The sequence below is a fragment of the Suricata suricatta genome, chromosome 13 (genome assembly GCF_006229205.1).
Source record: "Suricata suricatta isolate VVHF042 chromosome 13, meerkat_22Aug2017_6uvM2_HiC, whole genome shotgun sequence".
NCBI lineage: Eukaryota > Metazoa > Chordata > Mammalia > Carnivora > Herpestidae > Suricata > Suricata suricatta.
The window spans coordinates 82,785,931-82,801,466 of record NC_043712.1 but is presented as its reverse complement, the minus strand read 5'-3'; the positions used below and the strand labels follow the sequence as shown (position 1 = coordinate 82,801,466).

Below are 15,536 nucleotides of genomic sequence, written 5' to 3'. Positions count from 1 at the left end.
CTGCTTGTCCCTGTTTCTCCGATTTCTCCGTTTGGGCGACATGTGCCCTAACGTGCAAACCATAGAACAGTTTAGTTGACAGAACTTTCAAAAAATATATTTCTGGCTTTAATTGTCAGCTGCTTGATTATGTTAAGATGTAATGTAAATGCTTGTGATGAAACCTTTTTTTTAAGTTTATTTATTTTGAGAAAGACAGCGTGAGTGGAGAGGGGCAGAGAGAGATTCCCCAGCAGACTCCCCACCATTAGCACAGAGGCCTACGTAGGGCTTCAAACCACGAAGCCACAAGATCATGACCTGAGCCCAAGTGTGAGAGTCGGACAGTCGCTGACTGAGCCACTCGGGCGCCCGAAGTCCTATTTCAGTGGAGAATCCTGTTTCCTGGCCTCCTCCGTCTTTCACCTTCTCCCTCTGTCCGTCTCCCTTACTTTTTCACGCCGAAAAGTTTAATAAGAGATCCTGATGCTGGGAACACAGTGCTGCCCACGGTTCTCTGTGCATTTAAGTCATTGAGGTCTCATCTCAGCCACATTCTCTCTGTGACGTGACCCAAGAAGCCGAGTCACAGAAGTCCAGTAGCTCACTCAGGAGCTTTCGGCTGCTCGGCAAAGTCAGGCCTCAGGCACCCGGAGCAGCCAGCTCCCGAGCAAGCTGGTGGGCTGTGGGGGAGGACAGGGCTGGGGGGGGAGGAGGAGGCAGGGGGGAGGACGAGGCAGACCGGCTCCTGAGGAAGCTGGCGGGCTGGGCTGTGGGGGAGGTCGGTGCTGGTGGTCTCCCCTTCCTGGGGGGCCACCCCGCCCGGCCCTCCGGTCACCGCCCTTTCCCGGCCTGCCTGGGTCCAGGAGCAAGCCGCAGGCCGCCGAGATCATGCGCAGCTTCAGAGGGCAGGTGCGGAAGCTGCTGCGGCACGCCGAGGCGTCGGCCGTCCTGGAGTGCGCCTACAACGACCGGGCGGTCCTGGAGCAGAGGACCATGCTGACGGAGGAGCTCTACGGGAACACCTTCCAGCTCTACAAGGTGGCCTTCCAGAACGTGCCCCCTCCGCCTGCTCTTCTCGACCTTCCAGTGCCCTGTTCTCAGGATGTATTTTTGCTTTGTCTGGTCCATTACGAGACTGTCTCCTACCCCTTATTCCCTTGGGTTATTTTCTCTCTGGCGTGGTGAGCGAATGATCCGACTTACATTTCCCTTTCTCCTGGGGCACGATGTCTAAATTCCGGTAAATTTAGACTGCGTCGTCCCTCCCTCCCCACGCTCCGTGTGAGGCTTCAGTGCGTCCGCGTCCGAGGGACTCGGATAGCTTCATAGCTGGCACCCCCCGGCCCGCTCAGGCTCCAGGGCCTCGGCTGCCTCTAGCTGCCTTCTGGGTGTCTTCCTGCGTGTGGCCTGTCCCGCTCTAGGTAGGAAGGGAAGTAGAGAGAACCAGCCTTCGGCCCAGTACAGGCTTGACTCCGACAGAGGCCAGTGAGGGAATGAAGAAAGGTCTGTGTCAGACCTTGGGACAGAGATGCGCACATCTGTCTCCGGGGATTGCTTCCCCCAGCCGGGTTCGACTCCTGGCTTGTTCCTTCTGTGACCGTCACTGTAGGACTCTACGCGGTGGCAAGAGTGTGCGCTGCTTGATGTTACGATGAAGTACATGTGCCAGCTGACGGGCTGCTTTGTTGGATGGTCGTTTAGCCTGGCTCTTCAAGTACGTCGATGGGCGTATAGAGTGTGAACCAGAGAACCAGGTTACTCCGTGAGGGTGTCTGCAGTGGGCTTTCGTTATGCAAACGTGGGAAATCGGACTTTTACATTGAGGTTATTTAAAATAACTATTTGACTTTCTTTGCTGTGATGTTGAAGAAACTTGACTGAATTTAGAGGGTTTGAATTTTTTTTTTCCCCTTTCTCTTTGAAGTCCGCAGATCACCCGACTCTGGACAAAGTCTTAGAGGTACAGCCAGAAAAACTAGAGCTTATCATGGATGAAATGAAGCAGATTCTCACTCCAATGGCCCAAAAGTAAGAAAGCGATTTTTGATTTTTGTCTTTTCTTCACAGATGGCATTCTGACTGATGGCATCCGAAAGTTTTGTATAACCCTTGCAGAAGAAAGGTAGATAGCTTCCCAAAGAGATTATACGATTTGATTCGGATCGTAAAACTCCAATGCTCAGGCACATCCTCAGAGTTCATACCGTAGTGCAGAGGTTAGGGCGTAGCCTTTGGGACCCAAACCGCCCAGGTGTGAATCCTGGTCCCCGCCCCCCCCCCCCCCCACTGTCAGTCACGTAAGTGTGCGGCGTTGAATAACTGAACCTCTTCGTGCCTCAGTTGCCACTCTACGAGGTTGGGATGAGAGTAGTGCATATTCCGAGGAGGCTCATGAAGATTGAATGGGTTCATGTGTCCAAAACCCTCCGAAGCAGTGCTTTGCCCACAGAAGCAACACGTGTTTCCCAGTTGCACAGACACCTCTTGTCAGCTTGAGGTCTCTGGCACCTTGATCATGAGCCTCCACCAGAGGCCTGAATTCAGCAAGCGTCCCGCTCAGACGCCTGGATCAGTTTGGCGTTGTTTCGATCGCTGGTGCTGTTTTCCATCTCGTCTTGTTTCAGTGGTGCTAAAACTGTTTGCTGAAACTAAGCCTTGTGAAGGGTGCTTGACAGAAAACAGCTATAGAGAACAGAGGCACGTGAGGATTTCCAGTCACGTGTCGGTTGTTGGGTAAAAGAACGGAGAAGTCCTTATTGCAGATGCTGGAGGGGTTTTAGATGATTTCACCTTTGCTGTGGGCACCAGAACTTTGTATGCTGGTTTCAGTTCTAGCAGAAGACTCAACGGTTTTTATCACAGGGAGTTTGTTGTTTTAAATCCTTCGTACATTACTGGAAAGACGCACTCTGTCTTTTGACAGACTACATTTGCTAAAACCATTTTGCTTGCTTTGATTGTTTTAGGACAACTGAGGTTACCTGTGGCCCATCTGACTTACTCTCTTTTCCTTTCCTGTCTTTTCAGGGAAGCTGTGATTAAGCACTCACTGGTGCACAAAGTATTCCTGGACTTTTTTACCTATGCACCCGCCAAGCTAAGATCAGTAAGTTCTTGCCTTTAGTTTGTACACGAAACGTAGAGAAAGAGCCACGTTAATAGGTAAAAGAGAGTTGTTTCCTTATGTAGAGACGGTAAGGCACTAAACTCCCTTTGAACAAGTCTCCTAATTCCCTGCAGATACTTGCCAGAAGACCGTCGAATTGACTGTACTTTTATGGATTTTGTTGGGTTTTTACAATTTTACTATGAGCCAGATACTAACCTCCAGCTAACCACACTGAAAATTAACAGATAGCTGCTCGGCGTTCAAGTAGGCTGGCATTCACCTGTGCTGGCACAGAAATCATGACGTGGCTAGAAGGTTAGGGGAGGACACGCCTGTAAAACTAAATGGACCGTGAAAAACTGGACCTTGTAAGTTAGAGGTAAAGAACAGAGAGGGAAGGTGATTTGTACTGCCCTTCAGGTCACTGAGGGGAACACAGATGCGAATTCACCGTCTGCTCCCCTGAACTCTGCTTGCCTCATCGAACTGCGAACTCATTGCCCGTTTGTCCTCTTTTTATTAGTAAAGGACAACTAAAATAGTGACCCTGCTTTTTAACAAACGTGCTGGATCAGACATTCACAGGAATTCTGACGCTCTCACAACCGGCATTGAGAAGAGACTTTTCCAAGAGTAAGCTGCCCACCTCAGTTCGTAGTAGATGCTGTTCCTCTTTTGGGATTTCTCTCTCTCTCTCTTCTGCAGGGCACAGTGTCTCACAGTCCTGGATTCATTAAGGGTGGGACTTTGAGAAATGAGAATGTGAGCGCTGGAATATATTCAGTGGCAGAAAATCTATATTATTAGCCTTCGTGTCGACTGTATTAATAAGAAGACATTAGTGGGCACTCAGTGTGAGTGTACAGTAATGAGACACTCTCCCCTGCCCTTGGGTGCGTAACTCTCCACCTGGGTAGCTTTGAATAGGTTCATGCGTTTAGCTGTGTAAGCTGAGTGCGGTATTTCTGATTACAAACCCTTAAGGGTGAAATCGCTTTCTTCTTATTGATGCAAATGGGCACCCGCCTTTCCCTTTCCTGGTTGGAGACTTTGTCTGTATTTTATCTATTTAGTATAAATGTTTTAGGTCGGGAATGGGTTAACGTGGGCCTAGCAGAGCTGTCAGAGCTCACTCCACCTCTGTGCTAGACTTCCCAGATAGAGTTAACAATCATGTACACTGACCATGCAGAAAGATTAAAAATAAGCTAAATCACCTTGTGAGAAATTAATGATTGGGATTTTCCTAAAGGGGGTCGTTGCTAAATGAGGACCTAGTCTAACAGGCTAATTACTCTTAGGGAAACATTAGTTACGTATTTTTATGGGGAATTATTAAAATGATTTCTAGAAGTAATCCAGTGACAGATGAAAAAGAGAAACTTTTGCAGCCAAAATTAGTGTTTTATTTTCTGCTCATTGCACACGGCTGTTTTAGGGAAGAATATTGTCTTTATCTTCGCTGGCTTTACTATTAAAACTCCCTTCTCCCTCCACCCTCCACAGTCACCTCGTAGCTTTCTTCTTCTTGAAAAGTCTTCTAGAATATACTACACACATACACACTTCTCAATAGATCCTGGAAAACTCCTCAGGTGTCTTAAAAAAAATTTGCAGACCACTGGTATTTGCTGTCTCGGAGGCGAAAAAGATGTGTAGGAAAAGATTGTGTTTCTGCATGCGTGTCTACAGAATTAAAAGTTAAATTGTTGGCTACCTCTACTCTCTTTGCTCCTCTGTGTATAACTGGTCCTCAGTGGAAGATTGTCAAAAGGCGGGAGGAAAGAAAGAAATAAAGCTGCGGTGGCATTTGTCCCCTCAGGAAATGATCGAAGCCATCCGCGAGGCGGTGATATACCTGGCGCACACACACGATGGCGCCCGAGTGGCCATGCACTGCCTGTGGCACGGCACGCCCAAGGTGAGTGTGCCCCTGGGGCTTGAACTGCCTTCCCTCGCACTTCCCGTCCTGGTCTTTGCCCCACGTGGATAAACAATAAACCTTTGCAAAGTTGTGCCTCAGGGCCTCCCAGGAATTGGATTTTCTTAGGGCTTAGTGTTTCTCTGGTGGAGTTTTCATTAAAGTACGGAAAGCTTGAGTTGTCCTTATTTGGGAAGGGACCTGTCCCACAAGTGAGAACAGTATTCCTATCAGGCTTACATTTGTAGAAGTTGTGGTACCGGCAGGTTCTCTGATTGGAAATCAGTGATCTTAGTGGGGGAGGGGATCACACGAGCAGAGAGAGAATGCTCTTGTGAGTGTTCAGGACTTCGAGGGATCAGGTGAAGATCGTGTTAATTGCAGGAGTTTATCACGAAATGATGCACATTTCCTTGATCAGTATAATTTTATCTTTAAAAGGATTGTACTTTGCCCACCATTTAAATGTATACAAGTTGAGTTTCTGTTGAAAAATAAGTATTGAATGCCGTCTGTATACTACACTCTTACTCACTTCCTATCAGTTCAGAAGCTGGCAGAAATCTCTCCATTCTCACTGTGAAAGAAGGTAGTTCCTGGAGGTTTGCCTTACAGCTCGTAATTATGGTTCCATATTGACGTCTCGATGAGTTGTCACACACAGGTCTGGTAAGACTGGAATAGCTCCAGAAAGACAACGTGTATTGTAGTGTTTCTGGTTCTGGCTGCATTCCTGTCTTCACTCATGAGAAAAGGGTGCCAGACCCGTGGAAATGTAATATTAAACAAAATTTTTTTGACCATGTAGTTTTTAATCGATAACTAAAAGTTACACAACAAGTTAACTTTTCTCTTTGAAGGACAGGAAAGTGATTGTGAAAACTATGAAGACTTACGTTGAAAAGGTGGCTAATGTAAGTATAAGAAAAGTAAAGCTTCTCTTATTTTTTTGTTTGGGTTTTTTTTGTTAGTTTCTTTTTTTAATGTTTTATTTATTTTTGAGAAAGAGAGAGTATGAGCAGGGGAGGGTCAGAGAAAGAGGGAGACAAAGAATCTGAAGACAGGCTTTAGGCTCTGAGCTAGCTGTAAGCACAGAGCCTGACGCGGGGCTCGAACTCATCAATCATGAGATCATGACCTGAGCCAAAGTCGGACGCTCAACCGACTGAGCCACCCAGTCGCCCCTGTTAGTTTTAATAAAATGAAATCAGGTCTATTGTAGAAAATTTGAAAACTTCAGAAAATTGCCAAGAAGAAAATTACTCATTGTTTTAGTACAGTCTTTTTCTGTTCATCTGCCTATATTTTTATGGTATTAAATTTATACTAAATGAGATTTCTCCTTTTTTTCACTTAATTTCATACTGTGATAATTTTCCATTTTTATTAGATATTTTTGAAGACCTGACATTTATTAACTTCTTTAATGAATCTGTCCAATTATGTTATTAAACATGGAAATTACTGTCTAGAATAAATTTGTAAAGTCAGCAGAGAAAATTCCAGTTGTTTTATAGTTCTTCAGAATCCTTTGGAAATGCTATAACAACCCTCTTGATAAAATTATAGAGGATACGAAAAGTTTTTTCGGAGAGATTAATTGCCCCAAATAATAGTATTTCTATGTATTTAAATACTTAATAGTTTTCCATGGTATTTTTGGAATATAGGTAGTAGTAAACATTCTATGTTAAAGTTTCTATTTACTGGTGAACTCAAATTGGCCATAACAACTACGTCCTGTGGAAAACGCAGTGAGAAGTGCTGGCAGCTGGTGACTACTTGCTGCAGTGAATGTTACTTCAGACGCTGATAAATCGATGCTCCGTGCCTGTGTCTGTACCGGGCTGGAGACCGGAGACCGGAGAGCGAGTGTGAGGCCACACGAGGGAGCTAGCTTTTCTGTAACAAATGAGAGAAAAGATTCTCTAGTGAGTTGTTTCCAATGTATGAGAAAATTTTATAATTCATTTTTCACTATTAAGTAAATCTTCTAACATTTTAATTTGAATATTTTAAATTAGAAGTGAATAAAATAGAATGTTAGTAGAAAACTCTGAAAGGCACTAATAGTAAAAGACTTTTTTTTTTTAGCTTATTTATTTTGGAGAGAGGGCGAGAGAGCAGGGTGGGGAGGGGCAGATGGAGAGAGAATCCCAAGCAGAATCTGTGCTGACAGCACAGAGCCCGGATGCAGGGCTCCAACCCACAGACCATGAGACCATGCCCTGAGCTGAAGTCTAGAGTCTGATGTTTAACTGACTGAGCCACCCGGGCACCACAAAAGTAAAACACATTCTTAAATAATAAAATTAATTGTTTTAATTTTGCAGTTTAGTTGTATGAACAGTTTTGGGTGTTTCGTTCTGTTTTGCAGAACCTGATCCCAGCAAGGTATTATGATGGTAACAAGAAAGGGACAATGCGGTGCCTTTTTTGTCTCACGAAGTTGCTTCTGAAGAGGGGAGATAAACTAATAACAACCCACGGATTTAACTTACAGTTATTTTGACATGTTTAATTTTCCAAGTATTGGGAATTCTTGATATACTCCATTATCCCAGCCCTTTTGCATTTATAGACTTATTTTTGGCCCAGCCATGGTCTGTCGCAGGATCTTGAGAAGAGTTGGTTTTGTGGAGTGGCGAGTGTGGTATTCTATAAACGTCATTTAGGTCAAGGTGGTCGATGCATTGTTCATGTCATCGGAGTGTTTACCAACCTATTTCTCCTTGGCTACTTCCATCCGTCGCCGAGAAAAGTATCTTACAGTCTCCAGCTGTAATTGTAGACTTGTCTTTTTCTCATTGAAGTTCTGTTCTAGTTTCTTTTGTATTCACCCAGAGATAGTTTGTACTTGGGCATGCTTTTGCGCGTGGGACCGAAAAATCCGAGACCTGGTTGTGTGCTGTATACACAGTGTTCTCTGCTTGTTTCCTTCACTTAATTGACTTCGAGGGTCATTTCTCTCTCTCTCTCTTATCTAGATCCTATAAATATGTATCGGTATATGTACATAGGCATATAGCATATAGGTCTATATATGTAGGTATCTGTATGTAGATGTATATTACACATAATGTATAACTAGATAACATATATGTAATTATATGGGTTATATATCTATACATAGCTATCCACCTCTATAAATATATGTGTATAGATACACCCACATTTCACCTCCCTCATTCTTTTCAATGACTAGATAGGGTTTCAGTATATGACTTCCGTAATTCATTCAACCAGGCCCTACTGTGGGACCCTTGGGTAGTTTCTGGTTTTTTGTTATTTCAGCTAGTACTCAAGAGCGTACCCTTTGCACCTTTGCGGAAGCATGTCTGTAAGATAAATGCCTAGAAATAGAATTGCTAGATCAGAAAGTACATGCATTTAAAATTTTTATGAATGTTGTCACTTTCTCTTTAAAGAAGTTGAATGTACATTCTCATCAGTGACCAACGTGCGTGCTTTTTCCCCAAACCTATGCCACATTAGTATATTTGCAAATTTTGTCTATATGATAGGTGACAAATGGTATTTCATTGTTTCATTGTCTTTAATTAATGAATATTATTTCTTATGCCAAAAGCCACCTGTCCCATTGTTTTCTGTGAACTATGTTCTTTGCCCATTTTTAGTAGTGTTGGCCTTTATATGGTAAAGGTGTTAGACTGTTAGTTTTCTCCAGTTGTTTTTTCTTTTTTAATGTTTCTTTATTTATTTTGAGAGAGACTGTGTCTGTGAGGAGAGAGGGGCAGAGAGGGAGACAGAATCTTAAGCAGGCTCCCTGCTCCGCGTGGAGCCTGATGTGGGGCTCGATCTCCTGACTCTGAGATCATGACCCCTGAGCTGAAATTAAGAGTCAGAAGCTTAACCCCCTGGGTCACCCAGGTGCCCTTCTCTGGTTAGTTCCGCCATGTTCTTTAAACGTGTCTCTGAGTGAATGTTATCAGAGGTCAGATACCCTCTGAAATGATATCATTACCTAGGATTCAAAAAGAATATGCCACACGCTCTGCAGACACTGTTTATATAAGAAGTTCTTAAACTTCGGAACAGGGTGAGTGTCACGGAAGTCATTCAGTTCATTCAAAGCTGGACACAACTGACTGAGCCACCCAGGCGCCCCTCAACATTTACTTTGACTGCAGGTGGATTCAACACTCCAATCAGAAGACAGGGTGACGGAATGGATAAAAAAGACTCGTCTGTGTGCCACTGCCTACAAGACTCATTTCAGACCGAAAGACACATGCGCAATGGGACTCAAGGGGCGGAAGAGCGTTTATCAACCAAATGGAAGTAAAAAGGGAGCCAGGGTAGCAAAACTTACATTGGACAGAACAGACTTTAAAACTCACAAGACGTAACAAGAGACACATAAGGATATACAAGGCTTAACCCACTGAGCCACCCAGGCGCCCCTTGATCCAAGTAGTTATTAGCAGCGTGCTTAGGGAGCGGTGTTAGCTCCTGGTTAGTTACAAAAACAAATGGATCTCGCCTGTTTGATTCTGAACAACGTGCTGCTTCTGCCTTTCTTTGTTTCTTTTCGTCAGTCTGGAACATCATTAGCTAGGTCCTGATAAGAGAGGAAGTTCCTTTGAATGGCTTTTATCTCTCTTGTCTCTGTTACTTCAGACAGTCCTCTGCTGATAAACTTTATGACGTGAGTCCGCGTGCGTAGTGAAGGGGAGACGCAGCACATTGCTCTAACCTTCCCTGGCTTCCGTTCGCAGGGTCAGTCCTCCCACCTGGTCCTGCTGGCCGCGTTCGACTGTATCGACGATACTAAGCTGGTGAAGCAGATAATCATATCAGTAAGTAATTCATTCTGATGGTCTTGAATCGAAGTTAAATCGATACATCGTTTGTGACTGTGTCCCTTTGATTTCACACCTATACGTATAAAGACATTGAAATGTGCTTTCTGCTAATCCTTTGTTATTTTTATTTATTTTTTAGTTGACTCAAGTCTGTTTTGGGACATTTGCTCTTTTCCTGTGTAAAATAACAATACTGTAACTTGGTATTAATATTAATTTAAGCTTAAACAAGACTGGTTAAATTAGGATAACATGGCTGTTAGGGAATAGGACATGCTACATGAAACCTTAGCAACGCAGTGCTCCGGTTTGCTCAGAAATTCATTGCCACAGTAATTCTGCAGTTCGTCAGGAACCCACAGGGAGAGGATGCCCATGACCTTTCTCTCCGTCCTGGAGGAACGACCTCTGCACAGTTACGGTTATCAGTGGCCCTTCCTGGATGGAGCTGGTAGTTCGCTCAGTTGTGATACTCCTTAGAGCCTCCGTGAAAGCTTGGTCAGAGCCCTGGTAGAGATTCGCAGACAATTGCTTTCTTCGTTTCAGCAGTGCCTCGTAGCCTGGGCCGGTGACCACGAGGTGGGAATAACGAAATACAGTTCATGTAACCCTGAGTTCGCCTTCAGGAAAACTAAGGTGTCCTTTTGGACTTCAGAGTGAAAACTTGGGTCTGCAGTGCCCACCTCTTTCTGGCCTCTGACTATGCAATCCTTTCTTCCCTTCCCTTTTTTTTTTTTTTGCTAGTGTGCAAGCGGTGCCGGGTGCGTGTTAGAGGTCCCAGCGGTTGCAACATTGGTCGCAGTGACCAAGATTAGAAGCATTCTTAAAACCGTATGATCTGTGTAGACCTAGATCGCACGGACCTTTGCTTCAGACACCCAGGCGGGGCCCCTCGGGAGATGTTAGTGACAGGAGCGGGTTTCACAGCGTCCGCAGGGAGAAGCGTTCAGAAAGAGACGGTACCTGTTGGCCCATGGTGGTGCTGGGGCCTCTCTGCGGCCGGTCTGGGCCCGTAGCGCTGGAGCAGGAGGAAAAAGGAGCAGCGGCCCGGGGTTGGGTGCCAGCTGTCGGTCCCAGTGTGTGACTTTCTCATGCCCTCGCTGTCACGTTGCGACTTTCCCCTTGACCGTTGTAGGATGGCGATGACTTTCTTCGGGGTAGAATTGTGGGAAGAAATGAGTTGGCAGGACTTCCATGTCACAAACGGACTATTTTGGCATGTTCCTTGTGACTTTATTACCCTTTTGACTCCAATCAATAATGATTGTTTTTCATTCCGGTGACAGAGATGTGAGGCCATAAATTGGCAAAGTGAATAAAGTTGTTTCATGAAAATGGAAGCAGGCTGGGCTATTGAAAGTTCGCTTTTGTGTAATATTTTCACGACAGCTGAAATTTGCATAAGTGTTCCAAATGGATTTCAAGAGAGAGAGGCCAGGCGCCCTTCAGGATCTGCCTCCGCTGTCTGCTGGATTAATTTTTGTCCACGCCTCTGTCCACTTGGAAGTTGCTTGTGAGACCGTGGTAATTCCTGTGCTTATCGATTTGATTCCCACAACTCCTTAAGTGAGCTACGTTCCTGACGACTTGCTCATCCTTGGGACGGCTCTGGGACGGCTCTCCCTGTGAGCGGCCTCAGGCGCTGAGCCCGGGCTTCTCCCTGACTGGACGCTCAGCAGGTTCTGTGCCTCGTTAGGCTTCATAATAGCCAGCGACACGGTTGGGGACTGCTGGTCACTCCGGCACGTTCCCCACCACCACGGAACCTGGTGCGGCAGTCACTGCTCCTCGGAAACCCCCAAGAGAGCATTGGCGATGCCACTGAGCGTCCTCTTCAGGGGTGACCGGACTTGCTGACACGTCAGGTTGAATTCACAGCCCGGTCCGCGGAGCCCTCCTCTTTTCCCACTCACTTTACTTTCCAAAATAACCATGCTTCTAAAATGGGTCCATTTTACCCTGGAATTGGGGGGACGATGTGACTTTGACAGCACGTTCCTCTGGAGAGGGCGTAAGCACACTGGCCAGTTGCTGTTTGAAAGGGAGGAGGTATTGATGCATGCTCTAAAATATACTATCCTCTAAACATATATGCTGACACAGCGAACCCCCAGCCTCGCAGCATCTGACTGAAAGTAAAGCCTGACAGACAGACGTAAAGCTCGGGCCCTTTGCGGACCTGTCCTGATTGCGTGTCCCAGCCTCCCCCGGGCCCGCCGCAACGGATTCTCTGTTGTGTGTGAGCATTTCCTACCCTTTCACTGTATGTAAATGTACATGGTATGATTTTGCATGTTTACAAAGTCTCTATCATCGAGGGCTTGTATGTTTTGTTCTGCACTTTGCTTTTTCCCTTCGGCATTGTGTTTGTGCGATTCGTCAGTCGGCAAGTCTTTTTTATAAAGGGCTGGATTGTGATTATTTTAGGTTTTGTGAGCCGTTTTAGTGATCTCTGTTCCCTATTCTTGTTTTTTTTCCTTTTTTTTAATCTTTTTTTTTTAACAACCCTTCAAAATATGAAAGCCATTCTTATCTCCTCGGATATGTAAAAGCAGGCTGCAGGGTGGATTTGAGCTGTGGGCCATGTTTTGCCTGCCCTGTTCTAACTCCCTGGTTTTCAGTGCCCAACGGTATGGTACTATGAGTAGGGTTATTTTTCCAGTTTTCTGTTGATGGAGACATAGATTATTTATAATTTTAAAAATAGTTACGTTCTCATTAGTTTTTGCTATCCCAAATAATTTTCTGAGCATTCTTGTCTGTCCCTGTGTTTCTCTAAGGCATTGACGTAGCAGGACGGATGGGTTGCCGGTTCCCCGCACGTCTGTTTACATAGAGTCACGTGTCATGTTGGCCACCCAGCCTCTACAGAACCTGTTGCATTATGCAGTGCTTTTAAAAATAGCCAAGACAGCTTAGTGTTGCTAAGCATTCTGTTCAGAAGTAGCTGGAGTCCCTGCAATGTCAGGTAGAAGTCCTAGCCTAATAACGCTCCTCCTTTTCTAAGACCAAGCCCAGCTCAGTCTCGAGACCGTGTTCTCTGACAGCTCTCCGCGTTCTAGCAGCCGCCCCCCCCCCCGCCCCCCGCCGGTTTGTCTCTGCCCTCCCTTCATGGAGCGGTTACTCGTGGTGTGACCCAGGGCTCACAAAGCCAGACGCGGTCGTGGACCAGGAGTGTAGGTAGGGGCTGGGCTGTGGGGAAGGAGAAGCTACAGCACCCTGTCTGGGTGGTGGCTGCCAGCTTCTAGGAACTTGAGCTCCATAGGGAGAGATGTCTTCTGGTTCTGTGTGTTCTTTTTTTTTTTCCTACTTAATTGTGGTACAGTACACATAAAACTTACCCTCTTAACCTTTCCCTGTTTTCTCACATACTTTTTTTTAATTGAAGTAAAGTTGGCATGTGATGTCATGTTAGTCTCACATGTACAGCATAACAGCACTCCTCTGCATTGGGCACCACACAAGGCCATCACAATATCGTCCTCTGTTCCCTGTGCTGGGCGTACAGCCCTGTGACTTACCCATTATAAAACACAAAGTAAACATCAGAAATAGACTCATAAATACAAAGAACAAACTGATGCCGAGTGACCTTTACACACCCACTGCAGGTCACGTTACTCATGTAAACCTTGGGCTGCTTCTGAAACGGAAGCAGCCGTAGGACTCAGTCGAGGTGTGAAGAGTATTTAAGACCATGAGTGTTGTTCTCACAGCGTTGGTTCATGTTCCAGGTGAGCACCGAGGGTTTGCTGCTTTCAGCGAGCGCTGGAAGCACTGCATGCTTTTGTGCAGCCAATGAGGAAGGCTGGGATTTTAAGAAGAGAACATGGTTCTTGTGTGGAGTTTGGAGTTGGCCCCGCCAACCTTGGGGTCACAGACTTTGTAGCGCCGTGATCTCCTTGATGACCAGCTCCACCTTTAGCTTGGTTCCTTGCATTAAATTACTAATCTCATTGTAATCTGGAGTTACTTAAGAGGTCAGTTCCTCTGAGTGTATATTATCTCACGGAGAACTCTTTCCCATGGAGTCAGAGCCCTGCCACTGTCCTCCGGCACATCACCTGCCCGTTTATGGGTTCGTCATGTGTAAACCTCAAGTGCTGGACTGAATTCTTTCTGTGGCTCTAGCCCCTTCTGCAGAAATCTCTGCTGCTCAAACACGTATGGCTTTGAATATCTATTAGGGCTTGTTGCAAGAAATAAGGATGTTGGGGTGTGGGGGAAGCAAGTTTTTTCTGTTGCAGATTCTCTGTTAAGAGTAAAGGAATTTTTAAACAGTGACTTTTCTGTCTGAAAACATCCACACATGTACACAGGAGCTTAGCTGGGGTGGGGATGACATTGCCTTTGTGACTTAAATTCAGACAGCCAGAAAAGGAGATATTGTCCTTGGTTAGTTGATTGGAAATGTCATAGAGCGTAACTATTTGTAACTGCTCCGTGGAGTCTTTCTGCATTTATTCCCCCCCCCATTTTTGTTTTCAATGCAGTACTTAAACAGCCTTCATTTGCCATGAATAAACAATAACTTGAAAAGCCTTTATTCACTTGTTCGATTTAACAGAGTTCCTTTATCTCTCTTCACATACATCTCGGTGGGGAAATTCTAATAAGAATGTTCTTCATCGATGCTGATGCTGCATTTAAAGCAGCTGCAAATTGACTGTATCTGCTCAGTGACCCCAGCAAGCGGTGTCCCTAGGAACAGTGGACTGAGAACTGTTGGCCAGAGTGAATGAGAACTCCTTTAAATACTTTTAGGTCCTCGAGCTCGGTCAGTTATTTAAGTGGACTGTTCAGTAAGGGCAGTCACCGTGCAGACTCCGATCTCTGTTCTGAGTGTAAATCCTTGTGCTTCAGTGACGTGATTTCAAAATCAGCTCCACATTTTCTTTTATGGATGTTGGGGAAAATAATTAAGTATGTACCCTTCTGTACCGCTCAGATTTCAAGTGCCATGTTATTTTAAGCACCTAGATTCATTTTTTGTTTCTATGATTTCACAGGAAATTATTAGTTCCTTGCCTAACATAATAAATGACAAATACGGAAGGAAGGTCCTCTTGTATTTACTGAGCCCCAGAGATCCTGCACACATGGTGCGGGAAATTATTGAGGTTCTGCAGAAAGGAGATGGGAACGCACACAGGTAAGAATAGTACAGTGACTTAAGCCCTTTGTTTTCTGATGTGGTTGCTTATTTTGAGTAGCTTACGTTTTTAGGAGTCTGCTTACATGTGCATACCCTCTGTCATGCTTCTCTAAAACTCTGAAGGTGAATCCCATTTTGAAGCCTGTAATTTTGGCAGATTCTTTAAAGTTTTTATCTCGCAAAGGAGATAAACGTATCATGCCAAAAGAATGCCTCTGAGTGCCTGGCACAGAGTAGCCATTCAATGTGTGGTCCGTTTTGGTTTTGCTGCATTTATTTGTTTTAAATTATAGCAGTTTTTTAGGGGTTTTTTTTGTTGTTGTTCTTGTTGATTTTTGTTTTTTGTTTTTTGTTTTTTAGCTCTGCTCTATCTAGCCAGCAGTGCTGTTTTAGCTTCAGGTATACAGTGTAGTGATTCAGCATTTCTGTACATTCCTCAATGCTCATCACTGTGTGCTCTTCACCTGTTTCATCCACTCCCCTCTCCACCTCCCCTCTGGTAACCATCAGTTTGTTCCCTGTAGGTAAGAGTCTGTTTCTGGT

At 45.1% G+C, this 15,536-nt stretch overlaps 1 protein-coding gene across 3 annotated transcripts in view; it reads left to right on the top strand.

Moving 5' to 3' along the window:
- The window catches only part of PUM3 (pumilio RNA binding family member 3), a 45,269-nt gene that overhangs the window by 14,629 nt on the left and 15,104 nt on the right, over positions 1–15,536 (top strand). For all 3 annotated transcript variants that reach the window (XR_003901824.1, XM_029919957.1, XM_029919956.1), the window contains exons 8-14: positions 846–1,020; positions 1,907–2,010; positions 3,010–3,088; positions 4,914–5,012; positions 5,873–5,926; positions 9,752–9,832; positions 14,848–14,990. Coding sequence is in view for 2 of the 3 variants with exons in the window: in XM_029919957.1 (XP_029775817.1) it covers positions 846–1,020; positions 1,907–2,010; positions 3,010–3,088; positions 4,914–5,012; positions 5,873–5,926; positions 9,752–9,832; positions 14,848–14,990 (735 nt within the window). In the remaining variant the exon portion in view is untranslated. The remainder of the gene's footprint in view (positions 1–845; positions 1,021–1,906; positions 2,011–3,009; positions 3,089–4,913; positions 5,013–5,872; positions 5,927–9,751; positions 9,833–14,847; positions 14,991–15,536) is intronic.